Raw genomic sequence first — 26,824 nt, forward strand, 5'->3', positions numbered from 1 at the left:
CCAGCACAGCTAGACAATGCAACACCCATCCGTACCACTGCTCAGCTCAGTGCCATCATACGTATACAATCAAGAGCACTCACAAAGAGTCAACTGAGCAAGAACAGAATAAGCCACCTGTGATTTGAGGTACAAAAGCCGGTATCACCAGGGGAAAAATTCAAGAACAGCTTACATTTCTTAACGGGACATTTCCAGCACCAATGCGAGGTATTCAGATATCTGTTATTACACCTGACACGACAAATAAATTCTTCCCCTTTACTCTTTGTTATACTCCCTCTGTCTCTCTCCCAAGGTGAGAAAGAGATTGTGCATGACAACAAAAGGACCAGCAAAGGGAGAGAAGTGCAGTGGGAGGGTGAAGGAACTGGCAACTGTGATTGGAATGGTGTCTTCTTATGAGGTGACTTCAAATGACAATGCAACAGATGCCCACCGAAAGCCTGGCTCGGGTTGATAAACCTTGACTGTAAGTCAGGCCTCCTCCTAACATTGTTCAAATGCTCAAACCCCCTATTTTCTTTTTTATGGGGGACCAATAGTATGAGTGGCTCCTTTTGATATCATTTGATTTGTAATAGCTTTAATAATGGTGTATATGTTGGATGAGTGTAAGCAGGTACATATGAGATTCATGAATTAATTTCTTCATCACAGAAAGGGAATCCTGAACTGAAAGGTGTACATTGAATCACTAAACTGAACCTCACCCTTAAGAAAGGTTCAGACAATGGTTTCAAAACCGCTGTAGGGCAGTATATAGGAATTGGGATTTTTTTTCACCTAGCTGCTTTTCAGTGTTCATTATGTGTTGTTATTGTTAAAAAAGAAAAAACTCTGAAAAAGGATTTTAATGAAAACCGTGTTCAAGGGCATAGAGATTTGGATTACCAAAGAGATTCTGTAGAGATTCTTCATATGGGTGTGAAATGAGACATCGTTATCTTAGCCATACTGTTGAATATGCCATTCCTCACTTTTTCAAGTGTGGAATCATCAAATTATGTTTGTCACGTTACTAACAACTGCCCAATTTAATTACTACTTAATTTGACCCAGTGTGACTGCATTTGTCGGTAGTCTGTTTGCGGTTTGCTTTCGATATTTCCAAAATAATCACTTGATTTTAATATGTTGGTTTATGTTGGTTTTTGGGGGTTTTAATTATATAAATTTCGACATGATTTGGTTTATGAACCCTGACAAAAGCCACATTCCAAAACATATCTGTTGTATGGATGAAAATCACTGCTACAGTAATAGCTCTGGAAGTTTAGCTGGAAATTCAACCTTCCCAGTAGCCTTAATCTGCAGTCAGAGTAAGTATTTGTGTCAGAAACATTATTCGTCTTGTTCCTACCTTCCTTTAGAAAAAAAGCAGTTGGATACAGTTGAACACATCAAAGCAGCACAACAGCCAATGGCAAATTGTGATTTCAGTAACAGAGCAATACTAAGCCAATCAGAGGTTTTAGAGTGCATTATAAATCCATTCTATCTGCCAGTCAGGTACGTGGGTAGAGAATGCTGAAAGAGGCCAATGAGAAACCCGACTGGCGTGCGACATAAGGCCGTTTGGAACCATCAAGATTTTTTGCTTAAAATGAGCAACAAAACCCGAAAGCTCCTTTACAAAGATGTGCAAAGCGTCTCAAGGGCTGTGGGGGTAGCTCTCTGTAACTCCATCCCTCTTTCTCTCCCCTTCTTCTGAACTAGCCATTACTAATCCTGACACAAAGGTGCTTACTGCTGTGTGGCAGATTTGGGAACAGTGCTGCATGATAATATTTACATCACAACTGGGCTCCCAGGAGCTGAGGGAGCCAGATCATTGACTGCACTGCCAGCAGTGAGCCAGGTAGCCCAAAAAAGAGCAGTAACTACTTAAAGATTGTTCATTTGGATCATAAGTCACCAGTAAAAAAAAAAAAATTGGCATAAGTGAATCAGTAAAGCTATCCCCGATGTCAACAGCTACTCCCAAATTCTCCTTTAGCAACACACCTAAACCACAAACACCTACAAAGCATGTGAATATGATCCACATGCTTGTAAGTATTTGAGGCAGAGCATAGGTGAGTAAAAGCACACAACCTTAAGAAAACTTACAGATGCAGAAGTATCTGTATAACCTTCTCTGAGCCTGCTCGTTTCAACTAGTTCAGATGATAGATCCACAAATACCACAAGTGAGCTACCAAATCCACACCAACATCAAGTGGGTTTGTATGGATGTAACTTTGTCAGTGTGTGCGTGCGTGTGTGCGTGCATGCACCTACATGTGCGTTTTTCTATACAGCAACTATTTATCAGAAAGACGGGTAGGTGATGAATGTCTTCCAGCGCAGAGGAAAAAAGGAACCCTATCCAGCTCTTTCACTCAATAGAATAGTCTACAATACATCCCTCTGTGTGCTGAGAAGGACAGAGCTCCACTTAGACCTACAGTACCTACCTAAAAAAAAAAAACCCTACAAAAAAAAAACAGAGGGAAGAGGTCTGTTTTCATTTAGAGCACTCCCGATATGACAGCCACAATGAAGAGTATGGCTTTAGAGCGCTATAGCCTATAGGTAACAGCCAGACTGGCAGTGATCCTGGCGACGGTTGTCTCGTTACTTGTCTTCATTTCTTAGCTTGATTTGTGGTGTCAAGCTGTCACAGGGTAGACTGGCATTACAGCACTCACTGTCTCTCTTTGCTCTCCCTCAATCTTTCGTCTCTCCCATTCAACTCTCTGCTTGTTGCAATCCTCTTCTCCTGGTTAGTTTCTCTTCCCACTCTGTTTCTTGCTGTCTCTCACCCTGTTTTCTGTCTGGTCAGTCATTCCCCGCCTCCGCTTGCTAGCCCTCACTCTCTGGTCATTACCTCTCTTATTCATTTCTCTCTCCATGTTTCTGTGTTCTCCTTTTCCTCTCTGGCAAAGGAAGTTGGACCAGTCTGGTCCTAATGAACCCCTGCAGACTCCCCAAACCCCCACTCTGATTTCCTTAAGTGACTCTGGCAGGGTCTTAAAGGAGCCCTCAGTTGCTCCAAGACATATTCAATAAAAGCGTCAGATGAAAAGATTAGAAACTCCTTTTTACTCATGCTTTGATTCAGTTCAGCATCAGCATCGCATTAATATAGCACAAATATCAGTCAGTCAAACAGCAGATAGAGTATGTAGGAAGAGAATATATCAGTCTGTAATTTTTCATAGGACAGGTTTATCCTCATCTGATCATCCAATTAAACAGAAAACGATCAAAGGGTGAGCTGTAAACCATTAACATACCGTTTACAGGACATGTAACACTTTTATTTTCTGCACCTTGATGTGTGTGACTGAGACGAATAAGTTACATGCCGTTGTTTATGAAGGCATTTGTGAAATAAAGCTTGTGGTGGGGGCCTATCCATTTGGTTTGAATTGTCTGTGAACCATAAGTCTGTCTACTGATCTTTACTGCAGTCCCTAAAGTACAAACAGAGGGCCAGAGGTTAGACCAGCAAATTTTACATGGCTTACTTGATTTGATAAGAGTTTATTCATTTCAAGGGGGGAAGTTCTCTTCAGGGTCAGTCTCATAATGTTTGGCACCCTGGAGCAGGTGAGAAGTAAGTGTATTGCTCAAAGAAAGTTAGAAAGTAAGTAATGGCCATACAGAAAAATCAAGCCCTAACAATATCACTATTATTGACGTAGCCATAAACCATTCCGCACATCTAGAGAGAATAAACTCAATCTCAGTTCATACTAGGGTATGGCAGTTACTCAGATGTCAACTAAGTCTAATAATTCATTGTTATCATTTCAATTATGAATAAACCCAGCAAAAAAATCCTTACACAGATCATATAACTCTCTCATCGTTGAAAATGTATTGGACATCAAACAGTTTGCGCCTATGGCCTCTGCTAAGTCACACTGACCCTAATAACATGGCAAAAGTAATGGATCAACAACAATCAGCTGCTTTCTTTCCGCAACAAATTGCTTCCCCCCTTCGACATCTATTTTGTGTCTGGAATACTCGTCAAACAAGTGCAAGGGCTGCTCGTGATTAATCGGTTCAGAAAAACGACCCCCTCTTATTATTCCTGGCAGAGTGTAAACAACCACTGCTTTGACAAGCCTCCCATTCTGCCCCGCACACTCAAGGGTATCGGCACAGTTCAACTGCTGTCAGAATGGAGTGTTTGTTGCCGCACAATGGTGGAATGAGAAAGGGAGGCAGAGACGGAGAGCATGAGTAGCAGAGCGACAGACAGACAGACAGCTGGCCGCCCTGTTAAGTCGCTCTCTTGTTACAGCCGTCTTATCAATCACTGTTTTGTTCTTTTTGTGGCGTTTTTAGTGGTCCAGTCGGACACAGGGAAATTCTAGCTGAGCATGCTGAGCTGCTGGTAAAGGTCCTGGGAGTAAGCGGGCCAACGCTTAGCTCAGCCACCAGTCAGCCTGACCTGCATGACTGACTGGCCGGCAATGTGCAGGGAGTGTTGGGTTTTTTTTAATGTTTGGGTTTTGTTTTTTTTTCTTTTTTGAAGACACAGAGAAACAATCAGACACAGCCACAAAAAGCAATACGTGCCTTGAAGGTACACAAAGAATGTAAGAGTGTACATGGTATTGCAGCCACACATACACACTTAATTCCCATCTAAGTACTTACAAACATGCGAGAATATATCAGCAAAACATATCAAAGGTCCGAAACTGCAAGTCATAAATATGCAAGAATATATATCTTCCTTCTCAGTCTTTCACATACTCAACCATACACTACAGTTCCATATGTCACTCATAAACATGCAATAAATATCTTCCCTCTCAATTACATGTGTGCACATCAACACAGACACACACACACACAGTCACTGGTACTGCCATACATGCCTGATGATTAATGACTAAATGTTGGGGTGTGTTTTCAAATACCCCACATACAACGCCCATGCGCTCCTAATTTGATACTTATTCCTTGAAATACTCATGTTTGGGGGAAAATGGATTTGGATAGAGATAGACAGTCCCATATATCATTCTAATTATTCTTTAATAAACCTCTTCCAAGCCAAAAAGTGGGTTGTAGGTAACTACTGCCACCTAGGGTTCACAAGGAGAAAGAGGCCCCCTTAGAGCTAAGGACGATATCCATTGACATTTAAATAAGAATGAATTCCACTAAGTACCAAAGATTAATCAAAGGCAAAAGGAGAATGAAAGGTGGAAGGGGGCAAAAGAGACTCCGAAAGATAATTGGGTATATCAAACTCTATGTATTCTCCTCTATCAGTTTTCACCCTACAAAATTCAATCATGAAGGGATGAAATATATTTGGAGAGTACAGGTAGCAAGTAAATTCCTCCTTAATCACCCTGAATACATAATAATGTTCAACATGGCTGTTGTAGGGGTTAGAAAACACTTGAATTTCCAGAGGAAATATCTGAAAGGCAGGATAACCTCTAAATCCTTCTTCCGAAACTCCTTGTGAAAACAGTTGCAGTTTAAATGGCTACTTTTCAGACTTTTATGAAAAGCTATAAGGACATAAAATTTTCATCTCATTCAGCACAGATGAAATAGAATTTCAGTTGAAAGGTTACATAAGCGTGAGCCATGATTTATTCCATATAGGACGTTGACCCTACTCTCAGAATTTATAATTTATTTGTAGTATGTGTTTGTGTGTTTTGGGGATGTGTGAGATCAAAAAAATATCCACGTTTTTGCATCTATGTGTATGTGTGTACCATGGCATCTGTTTACTTTTAACAACGCAGATTACTCCACAAAAACACACCCCAAACACAAACACACACACACACACACTTGAACGAAAAAAGAGAAGGAAGTCTGGATTATGTTGGCTCTGAGGGATGGACAGGCAACCCAAACTCATCTTGAAACAATTGGGGACAGGGCACTAAAAGAAAAGAAAGTTGCAGGAAGAGGTGAAAGGAGGGAGGGGGAGGGGTGGAGAAACACCGCCCTTGGGGGAGCAGTCCAGCTGCAGTCTGTTGTTGGAATGCCCATTCATACACACACGAACACACTGAGACACAAACAAACCCGTGCCACGGTTGACCTAACAATGCCCACCTCATTAGCTGCCAATCACTCTGCACAGCCCGTCCTAAAGTCGGGCAGGAGGGGTAGAAAGATGGAAAGAGATGGATGAGAAGATGGTAGTTAAGTTGCGGCCACCAATCATCAAGTTGCCTAAGCTCCGTTGTGTGATTGTATCTTGATAACCGACGATGACACGTGAAACACCATGAAAGTTGCCAAAGATTGCTTCTTCCTCCTCTCTTTATTTCTATTGCTTAGTTAATTGTTCTGTTTGTGCGTTTTATGCAGGATTCCTCCCTGCCTCTCTGACTTGATAAAAAGATGGGCTTGTGGGCTGGAGTTTGATGGAAGGCAGATCAGCCACACACATACGCACCACAGTAGACTATTCCTAGAGGGAGAAAGACCACAAATTCGCAAGAAACACAGAAACAGAATCAGTTGCATGCAGCAGCCGTCATAGTGAATATGTGTGTTAATAGTCCAGGCAAACAAACATATAGTACCAAACACCACACACAGACACAGCACAAATCAAACTCATATTAAGACACACACTAACTCATACTAATTTACTCACACACTCACACATTCTCACACACTGACTGTGGCCCTAACAAGCAGGCTGACCAGCCTTTCAGCCGTCTGAAGCCCGGCACTAGAGAGAGAGAGCTTTGCACGGACCAGGCAGGTTTCTAATTATTTGTGCTCACTACAAACACTTGTTTCTTCTTAGTCTGAGTTGACCAGCTGGAGCTTTTCTGCTGTGTGTTGGGGAGCAACTGAAAAAAAAAAGAAATAAAAAAAAAAGAAGTGAGCCAGAGACTATAATGAGGCTGGGCTTTAATCCACCGATCTTTGTGTTGACGTCCGAGGACACCCATCAGGACTTCATGAGAACGAGAAATTTTGCTCTTTGTTGGGTTTTATTTCAGATATAAAGAGTGGAGCATTGTTTGTGTATATATTCCTCTTGTCCTTGCCCATCACCGACCAAAAATATAGGAATATTTTTCCCATTTTCCTCACTCTATTTGACATTATTTGTCATGCTGGTTTACAGCACATGGCCCAGGATAAACTCGAGTGTGTGTGTGTGTGTGTATTGTCCCATTGCTATATTTTGCCATTGATCAAAAGCACTCCTTATGACTCACACGCCTGCCAATTTTAAGACAGCACCTCGCGCTAGCAGAATTTATGAATAAAAGCCTGTGTCATGAGGCAGTTCCTGTACTAAACTGAATATGTGTGCATTTCTCCATCGATTATGTTTTCCTTTTAATATTTTATTTATTTATTTTTTTAAGCTTTTACTTTTATTTTGCTTTCAAAAGAAAAAGAAAACACTCAGTGAAGCCCTCAAAGCAAAAGCTTTGGCACTGGCAATACAAACCACAGTCTAAGCAGACCGTGTGTGTGAATGTGTACTAGTATAAATGTGTATGCGTGCATGTGTGCGTGTGCTCGAGTGTGTGTCTGTGTGAAGTGAAGATCACGCTCAATGAAACGCCTTTCCTATACAAGACACAGATGCTGTCTGGGCTGGTTTAATGAAAGTGAACGTCTCTGGTTACGCCATTTGAGCAAGTGTGTGTGTGTGTGTGTGTGTGTGTGTGTGTGTGTGTGTGTGTGTGTCTGTGTCTGTGTCTGCACCTATGTCCTGCTGATGTTTTGAATGTCAATAGGAGGTAGAACTTGTGTTGAAAACCCTGCTGAATTAAGATAAGGATCACACAAAAGCCTGTCTCTCTCTCTTTTACCCTCTCTTCTCCCTTCTCTATACTTACACTGAGCACAATGCGCTTGTTTGATGCCTGGCCTTGAGAAGCATCCCTCTTGCCTTCTCTGTTTTCACCCGTGACAAGCTATTTAGCAGGTGTTTGCTGGTCTGTGGGTTGTTCCTCCTCAGTATCTGTATTTTTTATCAGTATATTTGAAATGATTTCTCTTTGTGCTCTATTTCTTACAAAGAGCAAGTGTATTGTATCTTCCACAAAGAGTTTCTTGCAATGGCAAGATAGAGGCACTATTTTGAATCCCTTGTCCAGAAAAAAAAAAAAAAACACCAGCTATATTCTGGAGATGTAATTGGAGGACGTGAGACGCAATCATGTTCCTTTTCTCTCCCCAGCCTGCTACACACACACACGCAGAAAATGACAGACAAAAATACAAATACAAAGGGCAGGACTAATATCATTTGACAGTTTCTTATACATGATACCATCTAGCTTTCAGGTACCCGACTGGCTTTGAGTTTACACAGGTTGAACTTTCATTTCCTGGCTGCAAGTTTGCATGTCCAACAACAAACTTTGACGTTTTAAAGAGTAAGAGAGGAGGACATTGTCAGAACAGCAGTCTGGGTAAAGCCCCAACGTGGCGTGGCACACATAATTCACAGTGACACCAATAAGGAAACCTGAGAGGTGAAGTCCACAAATTCAAAACAAACATGTAAGACCTAGACTGTGTTTCAATTCCTGACACAAATTTTACTGTTTTGGGACTAAGGGAGCTGACAGAAATGAAAAATAAAAAATGGTGAAATGGGTTGAAATAGATTCAATTTACCTGAAAAAGTTGCAAAGTGATCTTCTGAAAAATTTAATTTGGACCTGAGGGTTTGCCATAGGGTACGGCTTGTGGCAAGCAGCCTATGGGCCCGACTTTGTGTTGTGTCTCGGCTGAACAGGAATGAACGTTGACAGGCTAAAAAGGGGTAATAAAGTTCTTTTCGGACTTGACAGTGTACGCAGTGAGGATTTGAGAAGGGGTCTCTATGATTGCAACTATTCCCTGTCTGATCAGATGAATTTTGGAAAAAAAAGATTGTTGCTGTAAATGTTGCATGAAATAGAAGCAAGGCTGTGTGTGTGTGTGCGTGTGCGTATGAGATGTTAATTGATGAGAGTTATAGAGAGCTGCTAGTAGCACAGGGGGGATCATTACTACTGGAGTGGAACAACTGCATTCACGGCTGTTTGCCATGTCTAATACACATTTATACACACACACAAACACACACACACTCACAAAGTACACACATACTGTCATTGTGCACCAGCAGTCAAAAGGAACACTACTTTTGCTCACTCTTGTACATCTTTTTGTCATATAGTACAACTGTTCAACTACACAAAAAGCGTCAGGTAGGGTAATTATATCACCCTAATTCCATGATGACATTCCAAGAAAACACCACACGACTATCAAATGTGACTCTTTTTTTTCCCTTCAAATCAGAGACTTTCGCAAATCACAAGATTTATTTTGGGTTGCCATGATGGGGAAAAACAAACAATTATCCCAGAGGCATTTCCCATCCTTGAGTCAATTTGTGGCGGGGGGCGGGGGGGTCACGCAGCCACTTTGGGTTAAAGGATTTAGGTCACACTTTAACTGACTGCCTGACATCATAACAGTGATACAGAAATCCTGGAGTGGACTTGAATCCATCTCCTGAATGACTGACACTTGAGAGACTGACACCGAGAGAATGAGGGGCAGGTGTCTTGCTAGTCAACCTGCCGTCCTGACCTATATTTTTGTATCCTGCGTGTGTGTGTGTGTGCCTTTGTGTGAGGTGGAGGGGTATTTGTCCTGTCTTTCTATAGTCTGCTCTGTGTATTTCTGCATGTATGTGTGGGCGTGTATGAACACATACATGCATGTAATTGTGTGTGCATGTTTGTGGTTGTGTGCGTTCCTTTCATTTAACATGGGAATGTGTCTCTCCTTGTGCTCGGAGGTGCACCAATACGCACTCGAGGCCGCGTGGGTGTTTGTGTGTGTTTCTGAGCACCAGGGACGAGTGTGTAAGCAAAATCAGCGTGTGTTTATGCTTTTTGTCAGTGTGTGGCAACGTCTGCTTCTCTCCTGCTGATGTCATATTACTTCAGTTTAGGAGCCATTGTCAGTTTAGTAACAGCATCTACAGTGGAGACTCCACAGACTGCAGCCCTCCTCTTTCTGACTGACAACCACACACATACACACCCTGGAATAGAATTTTATAAATAACAAAAGACTCCTATTGTAATGTGTGTTCAAATTTAAAAAACACTATTATGATTGACATAGACATACAAAACAAAAACTGAAAATGAATAAGAATTACTTTAAAATTTAAAAATCACAATTAATAAATGAAACTGTGCCTTTAAATGATGTAGTAAATACAGTCCTTCTTTTTTGCATTTCAAAAAATTAAATTGAAGATGCAGTGTTTGCCAGCAACAGCAAGTAGGAATTACTCGAAAAGAATTTGAGACACAATTACGCCGTTTCACGCACCACAGATATAAACACACACGCATGTGAAGTGTACCTCTAGTAGCCAGGGTTTGAGTTTGCGGTCCAGGATGATGTCAAAGCCCAAGACCTCAAAGCAGACACTGTCGCTCCCTGGTGGCTGGCCGGGGCGACACATGCGGTAGGCGTGCAGCACGTGGGGCTCAGCCACTATTAATGTCTTTACCACCAGCTCCTGGCAGGACACACACACAGACACAAAGAGAGAGAGAATCACCAAGCAGAGCTGACAAAGAGAACACAAAATCTCACTTTTTTTATTTAGCCAGTACATAAGTGCACACACGAGACACATTCATCCTAAAAAGCCATGGGTTGGAATTTTTTATAGTTGCTGATTAAAGGTCTTCTTAAACTGAAAATGGTGCAATGAAGAGTCCTGCTTCAATTGCTGGTGGCAACTGCGGACAAATGCTTGAATCTGTAGATTTGGGATTAAACTGAATGAAGCAATCATGATACATACTAGACCTGGAACCTACAGGTATGCTCCACAGAGCTAGGGCTACAATCTATGATTATCGAGATACCCTGTCAGTTTAAAAGCCAGGAAGAAACACGAAAATAGCACAGAGCCTTTGAATTTAACCCACACACACACTTTCACCAATTTTGGTGGTGGTCCATCTGTGTGACTCCCAACCTATGTGTGTGTTTGCATGCACAGTATGTTTGCTGGTTGCTACCTGCCTGCCTACTCCCAATGTAACTGGGGTAAACATGCTCACTCCTGACACATACACCGCACAAAGCTTCCCCTCACCAGCCAGGCCCCTCGCAGATCGTCTAGCCTGCGGTTTGCCCACTCCAGTCTGACTGCTGGGTGCAGGAGAAGGGTACGGGGGTCTGGCCCTGGCCTGATAAGCTGCACCCCCCTCCTTTTTCTATCTGTATGTCGTTCACACACCTCCATCCATCTATCTATCCACCCGTCTGACCCAAAGGCTGACCAGCACAAACACCTGCTCCCACTACCGCTGTTTATGCCTGAAGTGCCTGCACTGGCTGGTGTGTGTTTGTGTTTCTTTGTCCCTCCCCCATCACCTCCCTCCTTATCCTGAGCCCCCAGCACTGACCACTGCCTAGCACTGTACAAGTGTGTGCATGTGTTCCTGTGTTTTATTAGCTTTGAGCTCAAAAGGTTTTATAAACCTCCCTAATTTAAAAAAAATATTTTTTTAGTCTTGCCTGCATACATTTGTGTAATATGTTAGCTATTTTGTGTGCATGTACTGTAGAAGTAATTTTTTTAATCTCTGTTTTAACAACACCACTTCTCTTTCTATGTAAATGAACTAAACACACCAGGATGTACTGGCGGTTATTGAGGTAATCTCCTAACCATGGGTTTTTTGGTTCAATTGACAGTATGTTATCTGAGAAAGATATTTAAACTAAGGGAAGGATTAAGTAAAGCATCTCAAAAATTGAGAACTATGTCAAACAGTGAAAACAAATATATATCAAACGAGAACAGAAATTACATAGAAAATATAGACAATACTGCATATAACACCACTCGATTGAAACTAATTAAAGTGACTCAAGTGATTTATAATTCTGTCAATTAAAACATAGGACAAGAACTCTTTTCTGAAACCCTTAAAACTCTGTATTTTAAATGGCTATCTATTTCTCCTGTAGGACAACTTGGGAATTTTCATTTTTCAAAGTGGCCTAGAAAAGGTAACTTTTATTGTTTTACAGTGCCCAACAAAAATCAACAGACCTAAGAGATCAATAAAGGAGCATTATTGTCACTGTAACGGTACCACCTGAGTGGACAAAGTGTAACTATTTTATTGTACTGACTAAATACAAAGAATTCCTTCATAATTCTCAAAGAAAACCTATTGAAATTATGCATAGGATTAAACATATCTTTATATAAAAATCTAAAATAAAAGCTAAAATTGCTGTGGAAATTTTGTGCCACTCTGTGTGTGTTTATGTGGGGTTATTAGCAAATATAAAATCCATAAATAGCCCATTTTTAGTCAGACACTGCTCTACATCCACATAAAAAGCTGCAGCTTTGCTGGCCAATTTTTGGACACTCTGCCCCATACAGCACATTAAAATTACCTCAATATGAAAGAGATTCCAGCGTTTCACAAGAAAAAAAAACATATACACAATGATCTTAACCCCCACAGACAATCTTTTGGCAAACAAACTCTCTGACTCCCTGACCATGACTGTTAGCGGAAGGAGTCAGAGCAACCTGCTAGGCCTGTACAGTAGTAAAATTTAAGAGGAGAGATAAAAAGAGAAGGAGAGAGGAGATTGAGCAGAGAGCATAAATACAGAGTTGAAACAAAGCACAGTATGTGAGTGTGAATGGACAGCACTAACACCAAAGTGGTGCAACTTCTGAAGAAAGCGTAGGGGAAAAAAAGGCAAGAAACCAAGAGAAGAGGAGGATGGTCTGGCTGAGTCAAAGGGTGACACTTTGATTTGCCACTGACAACAAAGATGAGAGAGAAAGAAACAGAAGTGAAGAAAAGAAAGTGGAACCGATAAAGAGAAACTTTAGTGCTTTGACGAAATGGAGCACATAGAGAGATTACACAAGATGGTTAAGAGAGAAGAATAAAGAAGAAGAAACTTTACCAAGAACAGGAACTTTGCCAAACAAGCAAAGCACTGGCCGCAATACCTACTGTAGTCTCAAAATCCACTTTCTTCAACATTAACACAAAGGAAAGTTAAGGCTGATGGAGAGAAGAAATAAAAGATGGCCTTGTGAATAGGGTGATAGCCAATGGGATTTGATTTTAAGGTTGAATGCTGGTAGCATGAGAGCAGACAGTAAAACAGAGAAGAATCACTGACGGACCATACAGCCCAAATGACTGAACAGAGGGACGAGGAGTCAAGGTCAAGAAGAATAGCAAATAGCAAAGAACATACACAGCCAAGAACAGAAACAGAACCAGGGCTAAACAATGGATAGAAAAGGAAGTAGTAACTAAAATAGTAGTAACAGAAAGAAATCTTCCAAACAGACACTGATGGAAGAAAATGAACAAAGTAAAGGTGTTTGGATGAGCTGAGAATAGTGCCAGAGAGGGAGAGTTCACCCTTCGGGAATGATGTTTTCACTGAGCTCTCCCTAGAGTTAAACAAAGCTCTGAAGCTCACTGAATTACTGTCATAACAAATTATATTGACCCTTTGTTGTTCCACTTGTGTATTGTGTGCAACTTGTGTTGGTTAGTAGGAGCAGCATGTGTATATATGAGTGTACGCTTAAAGATTACACTTACGGATGTATGCATGTGTTGTTTGCATTTGCGGTGTGTTTTGTTATCATACCGCACATCCTTGCTTTTGTAGAAGCACACATCCGCCGCAATATGTCTGATTGCAACTGTATATCTGTGTTTGTGTCTGTTTGGGTACACTACCCACGTACAGAAACGTCTCCCCAGAACTTCGCCACGTCGTAGTCATTTGTGCGGAGGAACTCAGTGAACCAACTGATGGACCTCTTGCTGCCTTTGTCCACTGTCTCATCTCGCTCGAAGTTCTCATTGTGTTTGTTGACTGAGTAGTTGGTCAGATGCATGTAGAGCTGGCTCTGTGGAGACAGAAGGGAAGTAGGAGGACTTTTACACATTAGCCATTTAAGTATGCATGTTGACATCAACAATAATTTCTAGATTTATTCATTATGAAAGCAGTACAACAACTTCATGGGGAATCTCTTACATAGCAACACAGATCTGAGAAAAACAGGCAAGATTTTAGATGCTGAATGTACTACACTTAAAATTACTAGCATGATCTAAATGATAACAAAACAAGCCTTGTCCTTTTCTTTAATACTGAAAAATACAGCACATCTAATGACAATTTTACCAAATGTGGTGGATTACTGAGTCAAAGGTCTGTGGTAACATTTTTCTATATTTCTAAATCTGAAGACATTAAAAATCTATTGTCAAAGCAACAGCGGATCGTATTTGTACCAGATGGCATGTTTTGTTTGTTGTTGCATAACAATTATGTTCTTCTTTGCCCTGAATTCCTTTATTTAGTGAGCTGATGAAAAAAATAAGTTCTTCTTCACCTCCTTCCTAATCTTAGTTAGATTTACTCACACCTGAGAGTTGTCCTGTACAATAACAATCTAATACTAATAGCTACAAATAATGCCACTGAAGTAAAGGGAATGGTAGTGCAATAGTAAATAGAATTCAATTTTGTTTTAATACATGGTGTACATACTGTATATTACACTTAAATGGCTATGGTACCTGTGACGGTCCTCTTTTCGTGTAATTATGCCTTTGTCAGTGATTATAATCATCACAGCAAAAAAAATCCCCAGGGGTGTTCATGCTTTTATCCCCACAGAGGCACTTACCCACAATGTAATATAAAACATTTTCTCCAAAGTAATATGGGTGGACAAGAATAGGGGAAGAAACAAAAACAAAACACACTAGTCCCTTGGCAACAACTAAAGATGGTAAGAAATTGTGCAGTAAAAAAAGGTAAAGGCAGCTCACTATATGGAAATAGTCAATGCTGTATTTTAAAAATGTTTCTTAGGTGATGTTCTTACGAGAGCAAATGATCAACAGCGGAACAATTTAATCACAGACCATCAAAATCTCAAGCATTCAATGGTAAGAGGAGTCCGAGCCATAGTGCCCCATAGTTCCCACAATGTATGGCTAAAATGTGTCATTAATCGGCTGACTATTACTAGCCATTGTATAACCCTGTTGTTTTCCTCTTTTTAAACACTTTCCCTCACAGCTGAAGACAATACATCCTTGTCCTTAGCCTACAAGGTAATAACACCGTGACCGCAGGCCACTCCAGCCCTGATGGCTGTCTGGGAGCCAGTCTCTGTGGGATTGAACATCCATCTCCATGGCATGACTCACTCCATCATGTGTCACAGACTGGGTAAGACAATACAACCTTGTGTCACAGGAGAGGTCCAGCATGTCTACGTGTTCGTGTGTGTTCATATTTTAGATAAACGTCATGCTTGATAGAAAGCTGTGTGTGTGTTTGTGCATATACATCCCATCATCAGCAACAGACTGTGCTTCAGCAGGTGCAGAACCTCAAGGCAAATACGAGCGGCTTGATATTACAAGACACATCTGGAACGTGGACATTTACACTCAGCTGTGTGAACATTCTGTCTGTGTGTGTGTGTGTGTGTGTGTGTGTGTGTGTGTGTGTGTGTGTGTGTGTGTGTGTGTGTGTGTGTGTGTGTGTGTGTGTGTGTGTGAACAATATGAGTTGTCTAACTGTGTACAGTATTTAAGTACATGTATGTTTTTGTTATCGTACAGAGATTACGCTGTGTTTCCTAGCCTCTGTCCTCCTGTCTGTTTGTGTGTCTAATTTCATTATGCTGAGTTGCAAGAGAGCATGGCTACAGTTCACGGCAGTGCACGGCAGATACATTGTTCTGTGAATCTACTTCTACAATCTGTCTGTAGTGCATTTCTGACTCACCTGATTGGCCACACAATAGGTACTGCATGTACTTTCTAATATAAATCCATGAACAGTTGTGTGCACATTGTCTACAACTTATCAAACCGGCCTTATGCAAAGATGGCACACAGATAAAGATGCATGTGCTGTTATTAGTTACAAAGTCTATGTGCAACCTCTGTGAAGCACTTTATAGCTTTGCTTTGAAAAATCCTAAACATAAAAAGTACATCATTATCATTATTAATAGTGGTATTATTGTTTGTGACTCACCAGGTTGGCCTCACTGGGTGCATGGTACTTCTCTGTGCCCATGCGAACCAGGCCGTCATTGTAGAGGAAAATACGAAGGGGGTCGCAGGATGTGACAAGGATGTAGATGCGCAGGTCAAACTTGTATCCCTCCATCAGGAAGGGCTTGTCCAGGTACTCCTGAACGATAAAGTGCTCCTGGGCTGGCAACTTCTCACAGTTACGGATAAGCGAGATCCTTGATAGACAGAAACTTTATTAATCCTCAGGGGGGAAATTGGGGTGTCTTCAGCAGCATAATAAAAATGGCATAGTAAAGACAAAGAAGATAATTGAAAAAATGATAGATGGGAGCATAATAGGAACCATGAACATGACTGATGACATTGGAACTGTCTTATATATGTGCGGAAGCAAAAAAAATTGAGCCAAACAGTACACAGATTTTATGGGTTTCAACACAGTACCATCTGGAAAGGTTCTGGAAAAGACATATTTCTGGGGTGCCACATTTGCCTATTCTGCCAATAATTTCAATCTTCACATGTAAGATTAACTTTCCCTTCTTTTGTTTTTAAAGTAATGGATAATAACCATAATAATCTACAGGAGTAATAGATGCAATCAGAGGGAGAAGATATGTACTTAATGTGCATGGAATGATTTTTACCTCACATTAAAGACATTTAGCCATTAGGAGTGAAAGGGTCAGAGCCATGGTACCTTGCTGGTATTCATGTGATCTTCCAGTGCAAAAGAACCTTCACTGAAAACATATGTAAATGAGTGCACTCAGCATGCCTCAGGTCTAGTTTGAGCAGGACAAGCTGTTTGGCTCTGTGGGCGATTGAACATTCGAAATGTTTCTTTACTCTGTTCATTACCTGGTCTTCTAAATAAAACGGCTAAAAAATAAATGTACAAAAACAGACAGGTACAACACAAATGCTGGTTTGTCTGAGCATCTGGAGAACTCCACTCTCTCTGGCATAGTGCATCCAATGCTATAACAGGGTTTTTCAGCTTTGGGCAGGTTAACAGGAGCAGACACTGTGCTCCATTTCAACCTTCACTCTAATTAATTTGCTTTGGTCTCATGTCAGTTGCACTCAGGTCTTGTAGTATGCAGACCATTGCTAGCTGGACTTACGAATTCGTTTTTTAGTTTGTGTGCATCCATGTGGCTGTGCACACGAGGGTGATGGAACATATTTTCAAAACTTTGTGTATGGGAAGTGTGTATATCTGTCCGTATGTGTGTGGGTGTGTGAATGTGTGCAGGGAGGGTGAGGGGTCTTTTTTAAACAATCTCCCACTATGTACAAGCAATGTGACTGACCCATATCACCATCACTCATAGTTAAAGCAGACTTGGGCTAAATTGGTTACATGCACAGCCTGGAAGGTTCCATTATACACAGGCAAGCAGGCACAACACACACACATACATACACATTATTTGGCAAAGATGTGAAGACATGATTGTTTAAAAAGTACAGTTTGAGGTATTAAGATATCATGGCACCAAGCCACCAGAGGGCAACCATTGTTCTGCTCGGTGGTTTCTGTAGTCAAAGCCAGAACATACAGTATCTTGGTAATTGTCCAGATTGTGTTATTGTAATTTAACCAAAGAATTCACCTGCTCAATTAACTGTTATGAAGCGAAAACACTAGAACATTGTTAATGAGCTTCTAAGGAGGCTTAATTGATGAAATAAAGTCTAGGTTTAGCATTCCTCCTTTCAGAGGCTTGACAAAAACCTTCCCAGCTTGTAGATCTGCCTTAGTGTAGTGTTGTTGTTACTTTGGGTTTATCAATCACCACTTGTTCCCACAAACTAAAACACTGCTGTATTATAGATGAGCACTTCACTGGGCTGCTTATCACCGCTGTTGAACAGAAAAGAACAGAGAGAATTTGATGGGAGCCTGACTGACGATGTGAGGGGCCCTCCTAACTGGCAAGCTGAATGATGAGGACAGGGTTAACAGTGTTAGTTAGTCGAGGAGGAGTAGCTGAGGAGTAGAAGACATGATTGATGAGCTGGGGTGTCAGATAATCACGGCCCACTCTCCCCTGCCTATTTAATTTGGCACCGGAGGGGATCTCGCCTTTTTAAGCCCCACACAAGCTTTTATTTTGTTTCCCTTATAACAAGCTGCGCTTCAGACACAAACAATAACTTCATTTAGTTGGCCGACGGAAAAATAAATTACAGGGGGTAGATATAACTTAATTTCCTGCCGTGTCACACCATGCAAAAAAATAGAGAAAAATCTAATCTTGTGAGCCGCCCACCGTTGAGTGGTCGAGCTAAACTCATCATCTTTCATATTCTTAATGTATTACAAAAATTCAGCCTTTGCTGCCTTTTATTCTTTAATAAATAAGGGCTTAGTGCAGCACAGATTTATAATAAATGCTCGCAATATACCAGAAAGGACAAAGAGAATAAGTGAAAGAAGTGAAGTACAATGAGCCATTTGAACTTCAATATCTCCACCTATTGGTGCCAGTGATGAATGCACGCCAAAGTATTTCTTGCACATCAAGTATCACATTTTCAAAGAATAAGAAGTCAAAAAGAATACTTAATAAATGTTTTGCAATCTGAGCAGTTAGAACGTATTCTGAAGTGCTCAAGTAAGCAACACGCAATGTGCAATGTCAAAACAAAATTTTCTGAGGACCCTGTATTTCAGCCAAATCATTCACAGTCTTTTAGTTTACATTTTATCTTTTGAAACATAATTATATGTAAAAACCAACCACACTTGAATTGTTGAACTTGAAACCACTTGGTGTTTTCACTTTATTTCAGTCTTGTCTATGCGGGCTTGACCTCCACATAGGTCAAATTGTATCTGATTATAATCCTGTTTTGAGTGCCAAATTAGTTGGTTCGGCTCATACATATAACATTACAATCAATCAAAGGGGTTATTTTAGAGACAATTTAGGATACTTGTGTTGTTGACCACTTCTTATATATTAACTGAATTGTTGCATCCATCCATTTTTTGAGTCACTTATCCTGATCAGAGAAGTACAAATGCCTCTTTTCCCAGGGGAGTTCCTAATTTCCATCAACTCCTCCTGTGAAGGAGATGTAAACCCACCAGGGTGTTGTGGCTCTGCCCTGAGGTGTCCTCCAAGTCAGTGGTACCTGGAACACCTCCAAAAGCCAGACCAGACCAAACAAGCTCAAATGGCTCTTCTCAAAGCAAAGGAGCTTTAAAATCAATACCAACCCAAGTTTATGATATTGAGTTGTGTTGACATTGTGTCAGAGGGGAGTCAATTCAACTATTTGGAGAATTAGTTCGTAATGTTTTGTCCACCCCTATTCACACACATTAGGGGGACAGAATACTGGTAACACCTCTCAATATAATGCCAAATATAGCACTGAGGATCAAGAATAACTTCACTGACATGGCAACAAAAATGAAACAGTTTAAGCCTCACTAAAAATGCATTGAGGGCTGGGTTTAGAATCTACAGTTGTACCTAATAAACTGATCAATGTGAGACTAAAGATGCCATGTCACAACGAATGCAGTTAAAAAAAAACAGGATTTGATGCTGATTCTCTAAATACTTCACAATTTCGACTCTCAGGTTAGTGAAAACATACCAATAGAAATGTGACATCACAACCTGAGATAAGGTCTTACCCTTTGGGACTGAAATTATTAAATATGCATTCAGGTACCACAGCCTGCTCATCTTTTGATAAAGAGTTGCTATTGAGAGACAGAGTACCCTGCAGCAGCCATCATGGTCCATTTTCGAGTCAGACTGGTCTCTGCTGATGGTGCCTCATAAAGGAATCCAATAATCACATGCAGAGACCTTCAGGGAATGAACTAAAGTAACTGCCAGGGACCATGCATGTTTGTGTGTGTGTGTGTGTGTGTGTGTGTGTGTGTGTGTGTGTGTGTGTGTGTGTGTGTGTGTGTGTGTGTGTGTGTGTGTGTGTGTGTGCGTGCGTGCATGTGTGCGTGTGCGTGTGCACGTGTGTGTGTGTCCTCCACTGGCAGTGATAACCTCTGATTTATAGAGAGTGTGACCATCAAGGACAATGAGGCCAACAATGAGATTCACCACACCCTCTCAGCTCAAATACTCAATCTGGTCCCAGCCATAATACTATTTCCATAGACACCCATGTCGGGGTCAAAAACCTCTTATTGCCTTGTTTTTTTGTGCTTGTCCTCTATTTGTTCTACTGCTAATTTCCTCCTTCTCTCACACACTCTCTTGCTTTCTATCCTCTCCTTCAGTCACTCTCTCCCTTTCCCCTGGTCCACCCTGTCAGTCTTACAGTCAGTGTGTTAGATTGCTGTAGGGAACTTTCTAGACTCTGACCTACCCGTGACCCATGGCTCCGTTGGCAGGTTTGACAATAAAGGTCTTCTGCTTGCGTTTCCTGCGCAGCTCTTTGACGTAGTTCTGGAACTGTGTGTACTCAGCAGGGAAGATCCAGGTTTTGGGTATGAAGCTGTACTCTTGAGGCTGGCACTTGATCATTCTAGAGACACAAGGACGGGTGTGTGTGGGAATAAGGTGATTGTATTTCTTTCTCAAAATCCACATTTTCTACTTTTAAAATCATCTGACGTCTTATACCTTTAAAATTACAATTTGCATTTTTTTGTTTTATGACAGTAAAGACACATTCTGTGCTCTTACAGCAGTGTCTTTTATTTTTTTGGCTTTTATTTAGCTTGTAATGGTGGAATGCTACAAGTACCCAGTTGTAAGTTCTTAGAGTGTCAGCTGGGTAAACACTGAGCTTTGACATGCTCTTGCTTTTGTGCATCTGCAATTGAACCAAAGTACTCTCATTTTCTGTGTTAAGAGATACAGAAAACTTACTTGGACATGTTTCTTGCTAGGCAGTCTTTCCGGCAGATTTCACCCATGCCAGGGAAATGGTTAATTCTCTGCAGAGGGACAGGCAGACATAATAATGTTGTTAGGGCCATTACGCCACTCAATTCCACCACCACCCCTTCATAAAAATGAGCACATTAAAAGCGCCAACCTGAAGTGAGCTTACAATGTCCTGACATTTATGCCCAATTACAGACTCAAAACAAAAAGGTGACACTGAGACCTTTCTCAACCCCTTATTTAGTTTACCATGTTTTTTTTAATACTTTAAAGGTTGGGGAGGGAAGAGGCAAGGAAAAAAAAAAGATCAATCTTAACTCCGAGGGGCCGAGGTAATTGGTTCTGCATCACAAACTCCTGCAGTGACAGTTGAATGAACTGCTTTGAATGCGTCGAAAGGGGGGTGGGAGGTAAAGGAAAAACTGGATTTTCTGTATTCTTTGACCAAATGAGCCTGAACAGGGGCGTTAATTAGGCTTGTATGAACTGAAACTTGACAGCAAACTCTCACAGTACATCAAGGAAAAAAGGAAAAAATTAAAAAAGGGGAAGAGAGAGGAGAGACAGGAAAAAAACAAGAACGCAGAGTGTAAAAGGAATCCTTGATTATTATCCAAACGAGACAGACGTAATTAGGGATTCGGAAGAATTGCACAATTATGCCAATGCCGCGAGACGACGTGGCTTGTGAGGGGAAATCAAAACCAATTGTTAAGGGACTTCTACTTCTCTTCTGAGAAATTATCTCATGAAACACCACAGCAACGCAAGGGAGCGAGTGAAAACAATTGACAGCAAATCACCAATTCTATATGAAACATTAGCCACACTGCTACACATTAAGCTGTTATAGTATTTGTAATATTCAATCTACTTAGCTGAACTCTTGCTGCCCTTGTCCTAACAACCCATACTCTTTCTGACTAGTCTGTGACTTAATCGATCATTAATGCCCAGTCTAATCAAATAAGCACTCCGGAAGATGGATGGCTAATGCTTGGAGCAGAGGGGGAGCAGCCAAGTTCAATCAGCAGGACAGGGAGGTCAAACAGAGGTAAGATTACTCTGACTAGTACACAGAACTCTGCGCAACCCATGTTGTTTAGGCCTGTCTTATCAACATCACTAGTGACATTTGAAAACTGCCCCACCGCCCCCTGCTGCTCACAACTTGTCAGTCTACCTGCCAATCTTCCCATCTGTATGTGTGTATGCTCTGTTGTTCCCTCTCCCTCTCACTCTGTCCACCCCTCTCTCCTATTTGCTATTCTCTCTCATACCTCCCAGGGTCTGAGGAAAAGCAGATGGGCAGATTCAGAGTCTTCTGTCCATCTTCACTTTTTTCCTGTCTTTATATTCTATTTCATTTTATTCTGACATTTACTTTATTTCAACTGAATCTTCAGTGCTTCCCTAAGCGCTATCTGTCCCAAATTTCTCTATATACCAACTGCTCTCATCCCTTTTTTTTCTTATATTTCCCTTTAACTATTATTTTACTTCTACTGGGGACAGGTATAAAAAAAAGTATTGTAAGGCAGGGTAGTTTACCAACACCCAGTATGCCCCAGGTGGGGTGTCACATCAGGTGGAGACAAAGATACCATATTATACAGAAAAATTATCAGGTCCATCGGGCTCAGCAACCTGATCCACTGTTTTGACAGAAACTGCTCCATTTCCATAAACTATGTGCACAAATGATATTTTTTGTATAATGTTTTAATTTATTCTATCAAAGACTGTTAGTAAGAATTATACAAATTACCTTCATTAGTCTTGATCCATACCCCCACCTCTGAATACTTCTAAACACAACATGCGACATGGTATTTCCACATTCATCACTTTTAGTTATACATAATTGAGTGAATGTTTCTTTCTAGTTTGTGTTTTTTTAAGCCCTTTGAGATTTGTGATTTTGGCTATATAAATAAAATCAACGACTTTACTTGACTAAGTATCTGCAACTCAGGAACCCCCCCCATAGCTTCATTACCATGAGTTAATATTTTTTATCCAAGTGTTCATACAGCTTGAAATGGTTCTTTTCTGTTTTTATGTTTTTATATACTAGAAGTTTTGTTGGTGCAATAACCCAGTGTCCTCCGGTGTTTTTTCTTGGCAGAAGGAACTCTGCATTGTGTTGTTTTAATAGGCTTCAGTACGATCATTTTTAAATTTTCATATATAAGTGTCAAATACAAAAAAAAAAGTTTTAAATTCTTAAACATTGACAAACCTATTTGCAAGCATGTGACATGTGTTCACTGCTAAGGTTAGCCAACAGTGTATGTGAGGGCTTATTGTCCATATATCACGTATTGTGTATGCCACATTAGCATTGCATGTGCTAGCAAATAAAAGGACTATATCTTGATCAAATGAGCCTGAACAGGTTCGGGATATCTGGTAACTGGTATAAATTTAAGGTGTATTTCTATTCTCTCAATACAATTTGATTTTTGACAAAGTGTGAATAAACCTTTTGTTGATGTTCAGATTTAATCATATTTTAGTGAAAAGTATTATATAGGCTTGCGTGAAGGCCTTGCATCTCAGTGGTTTAGTGTTTTGTTCTCTCTGCAAGAGTGTAAAAACCTACCATATCTAGGAATGCTTTGTGCTCAAAGACTCAAAGTATTTAGATAAAATTCTCAAAGCACACGAGGGTTAAAGTACATGTCATGTCTGTTTTATCCGTTATATCCCTCTCTTCTGGTGCACTGCAGTGTTTCATCTCTTTCACCTTTTCTCTTAGGGAATCCTTGGAGAAAATTCTACCTCGCCTTACGTATAACTGATGTACACTACATGTTATTCTGTTTGTAGTGTAAAGGGGGCTGAGCACATATGATCTTTTTCAGGTTATGAGGAACTCTTAATTTGGGAATTAAGAGTTCCTCATAACTCTTAATTCCCAAAGTTGCATACATCTACAGGGAGCTCACAAGGGAGCCGATCAGAATGATTATGACTGTTTGCCACTGAGCAGCTTTACTGGAGCACACTGTAAAGGTTGAAATCTAGATTTTTTTCTCCAACGTCTAGTTTACCAATGTGTGCTGACTTGACATGATAGCAATGCAGTATACCTGATAATTCCTGAGCTCAGCGATTTTCTCGTGCTGCACGGCCGAGTCATTCCAGATGAGGTTGGCAGTCTCGTCATCATCCCGGGTCTTGATAAAGTCCATCTCATTGATGACTATACGAACTAGCAGAAAAACACTCATTAGATTGTATTCCATTAATAAAATGAGCAACGCAGTCATTTAGATAACTTTTTACACTTATTTTAGGAAAACAAAATCCAAAGAGCCATATTTATCAAGACAAAGCAACTTACTGATATAGATGCAAAAAAGGAAGCTGTGATTTAGACCCCCAAATCAAATATTTCTTTTATAGATCAGTGTTTCACTCAAACATTCTGCTATGCTCAAATTCTGTTTTTGCATACATTAAGAGAGAAATGAGTCCAGGAGATTATAGATCACAAAGTGCACAGCAATATTTAACATTCATGGAATGGTTGCAAAGCATCCAATCGTAATGCCTCTCTTCAAAAAGATAAATTAATTGTCTGTAATGCATTCAAATCCCACTGGAAACCCCATAGTATGAGATAGGTGGCAAGCCCATTTTGACATTAATCCAACAACTATTCATTATTCAGTGAGTAATGAAAAATTCATATGCCCTAACGAAACACGGTATTAATTAATTTCTTGAAAGCCTTCACAAACCTGGAGAAGGCTTGCCTAATGTTGCATGATGGCACTTGAATGGGAAAAGGATGATTCCGATGTGACTTCATCCATCTGTTAACATCTGTAGAGGCTAACAGTGTTTTGCTAACTGGAACAGGGAGGGTATACATCACAGCAGGCCTATGCTTACAGTTACCAGTAAGAACTTTGAGTAGAAAGCTATAATCAATCCTTTCTTACACATCTAACTTAACAGATATCCTTAGTGCCACAGTTTACATTCCCTTCTCAGTGGGTGTAAAGCAAATTTCCAACACCATATTCCCTGACCTTTGACCTTTACCTGTAATACTATAAATTCTGAAACAAAAAAAGACGGGTGCAAAAAAAAAGTAACAGCAAAAGTGAGACATCCATCAGGCCCTTAGTGTTAATTTTCCTTCAAAATAGCCCTGCACTACCCTCAGAATGGCCACTGAGAGGGTCTCGTCACAGCTAGAAAAACGGACTCACAGCTAGACTCCCATCTACCTACAGGATCCCGGCAGCCCTTAACTTCTACTTACTGCTGCTGACTCCTTAGTTTCATAGGTTGTAGTTCACCCCTGGGAGCTCTGCTGCCACACAATATACATAGCATGTGAGGAGTGCTTACTAAGCTCTGTTGGCCTTTCTCAAAAAAAAAAAAGTCACTGCCAAGTAAAAGTACCTCAATAAAGATTTATGTATGTATTCAAGGCCAAGCTGTCTCCACGTGAAATGTTTCACTGGACTGCAACTCTAGTCGGTTTAATTTAAGACATTACATAACAACGACCTCCTTCAAACAATCTGCCACAGCAAATTAGATTTTATTGTTGAGACAACATTGTGATTGAATTTGTGGTGTGTACTGTGTCACAGTACATTAATCTTACCTGCAGGACCACCAAAAATGCTGGCCTTGTTCACATGAAATTTTCATTCAGAAAATCAAAATACTAATACAGAAGCTTGAAATCTGAGGCTTTGTATTAAACACACTCTCACTACATCTGACATAAATTTAGCTTACTGGACAAGACCAATTGTCATTTACTGTGTGTTCGTTAATCTTAATAGTGCTTCCCAAACGTCTACGTAAGAAGTATCCTGAAAAAAGCTGAAGTGACTGAAGTGATACTAATACTGCAACTGAAACTAAAACCACTTACACTGCTGCAAAACCGTTTCAGGCTACTCCCTTGTCTTCCAGCAAAAAAAATCAATACTAGGATAATGTACATCAATGAAAGGGTTTCATCACCCATCTCACAGAAAGCCTCTTTTCATCCTACCTGGCTTCTTAGTTAAGACAAACACCGTGATCAAAAGATAATTTATCTTAGTAGACTGACATATCTTCAGTGTATATGCCTGCTTTAGCACGTTGTCAAACCTGTTTTTAATCATGTCTAAAATCTTTATTGAATTTTTTTTATGTATTGCTGTTGTTAGTACAATTTCAAAAGCATTTTAACATCATCAGAGATAGGTTACCGTACCAATTTCATATTTGGTGCCTGCGACATTGGCGGTGATAGTGCCTTTTTTCTTTTTGGCATGCACCTTCCGCTTGCCACTGCTCTGGTAGGAGCCCACAGATGGCCTGTTCACGGGGGACGCTCCTTGATCCTCTGGAGAAGGAGACAGCATACAACAAAACTAGATACAGTCACAGCTTGTGCTCCAGTCCTTGATGGGTGCAGGAGTTGCCGGAGTCCTCCGGTTTATTTCTTTCATTTCTGCAGGGGATTTAGTGGGGTTTGTTTATGGGGCTAGAGTATAAATGAATAAGGCTTCTAGATTGGTATAGTTATATGTCTCATGATCCCTTTCTCATTACCTTTGCATGCGTGAGTGCGTATTTGGCTCTATGCATGACAGAATAGCACAGATGAAGAGGCAGGCAGGTACATGTATGAGCAAGTGGCCAGGCCAGGTACATACACTGTGTGCTTTTGGATGCCACAGTGTATGTACAAAAAATGCCAACCAACTAACCATCTAACAGTTTTACCCTGTCAGTCGGAGAGATTTGAGAGTTGGACTTCTCTTACTCACCTCCATCATTGGGAGGGGAGGGCAT

General features: G+C 40.6%; 1 protein-coding gene across 1 annotated transcript in view; it reads right to left on the reverse strand.

Annotated features, from left to right (window-relative positions):
• ttll7 (tubulin tyrosine ligase-like family, member 7) overlaps positions 1 to 26,824 on the reverse strand; it is a 63,483-nt gene extending 36,659 nt beyond the window's left edge. Inside the window, exons 1-8 of the mRNA XM_040127717.1 lie at positions 26,800 to 26,824; positions 26,241 to 26,372; positions 24,100 to 24,221; positions 20,987 to 21,054; positions 20,481 to 20,639; positions 16,123 to 16,339; positions 13,799 to 13,963; positions 10,397 to 10,555 (exon numbers count right to left, since the gene is read on the reverse strand). Coding sequence (XP_039983651.1) covers positions 10,397 to 10,555; positions 13,799 to 13,963; positions 16,123 to 16,339; positions 20,481 to 20,639; positions 20,987 to 21,054; positions 24,100 to 24,221; positions 26,241 to 26,372; positions 26,800 to 26,824 — 1,047 coding nt within the window. The remainder of the gene's footprint in view (positions 1 to 10,396; positions 10,556 to 13,798; positions 13,964 to 16,122; positions 16,340 to 20,480; positions 20,640 to 20,986; positions 21,055 to 24,099; positions 24,222 to 26,240; positions 26,373 to 26,799) is intronic.

This window comes from Xiphias gladius, chromosome 6 (genome assembly GCF_016859285.1).
Source record: "Xiphias gladius isolate SHS-SW01 ecotype Sanya breed wild chromosome 6, ASM1685928v1, whole genome shotgun sequence".
In the NCBI taxonomy this organism is placed as follows: domain Eukaryota; kingdom Metazoa; phylum Chordata; class Actinopteri; order Istiophoriformes; family Xiphiidae; genus Xiphias; species Xiphias gladius.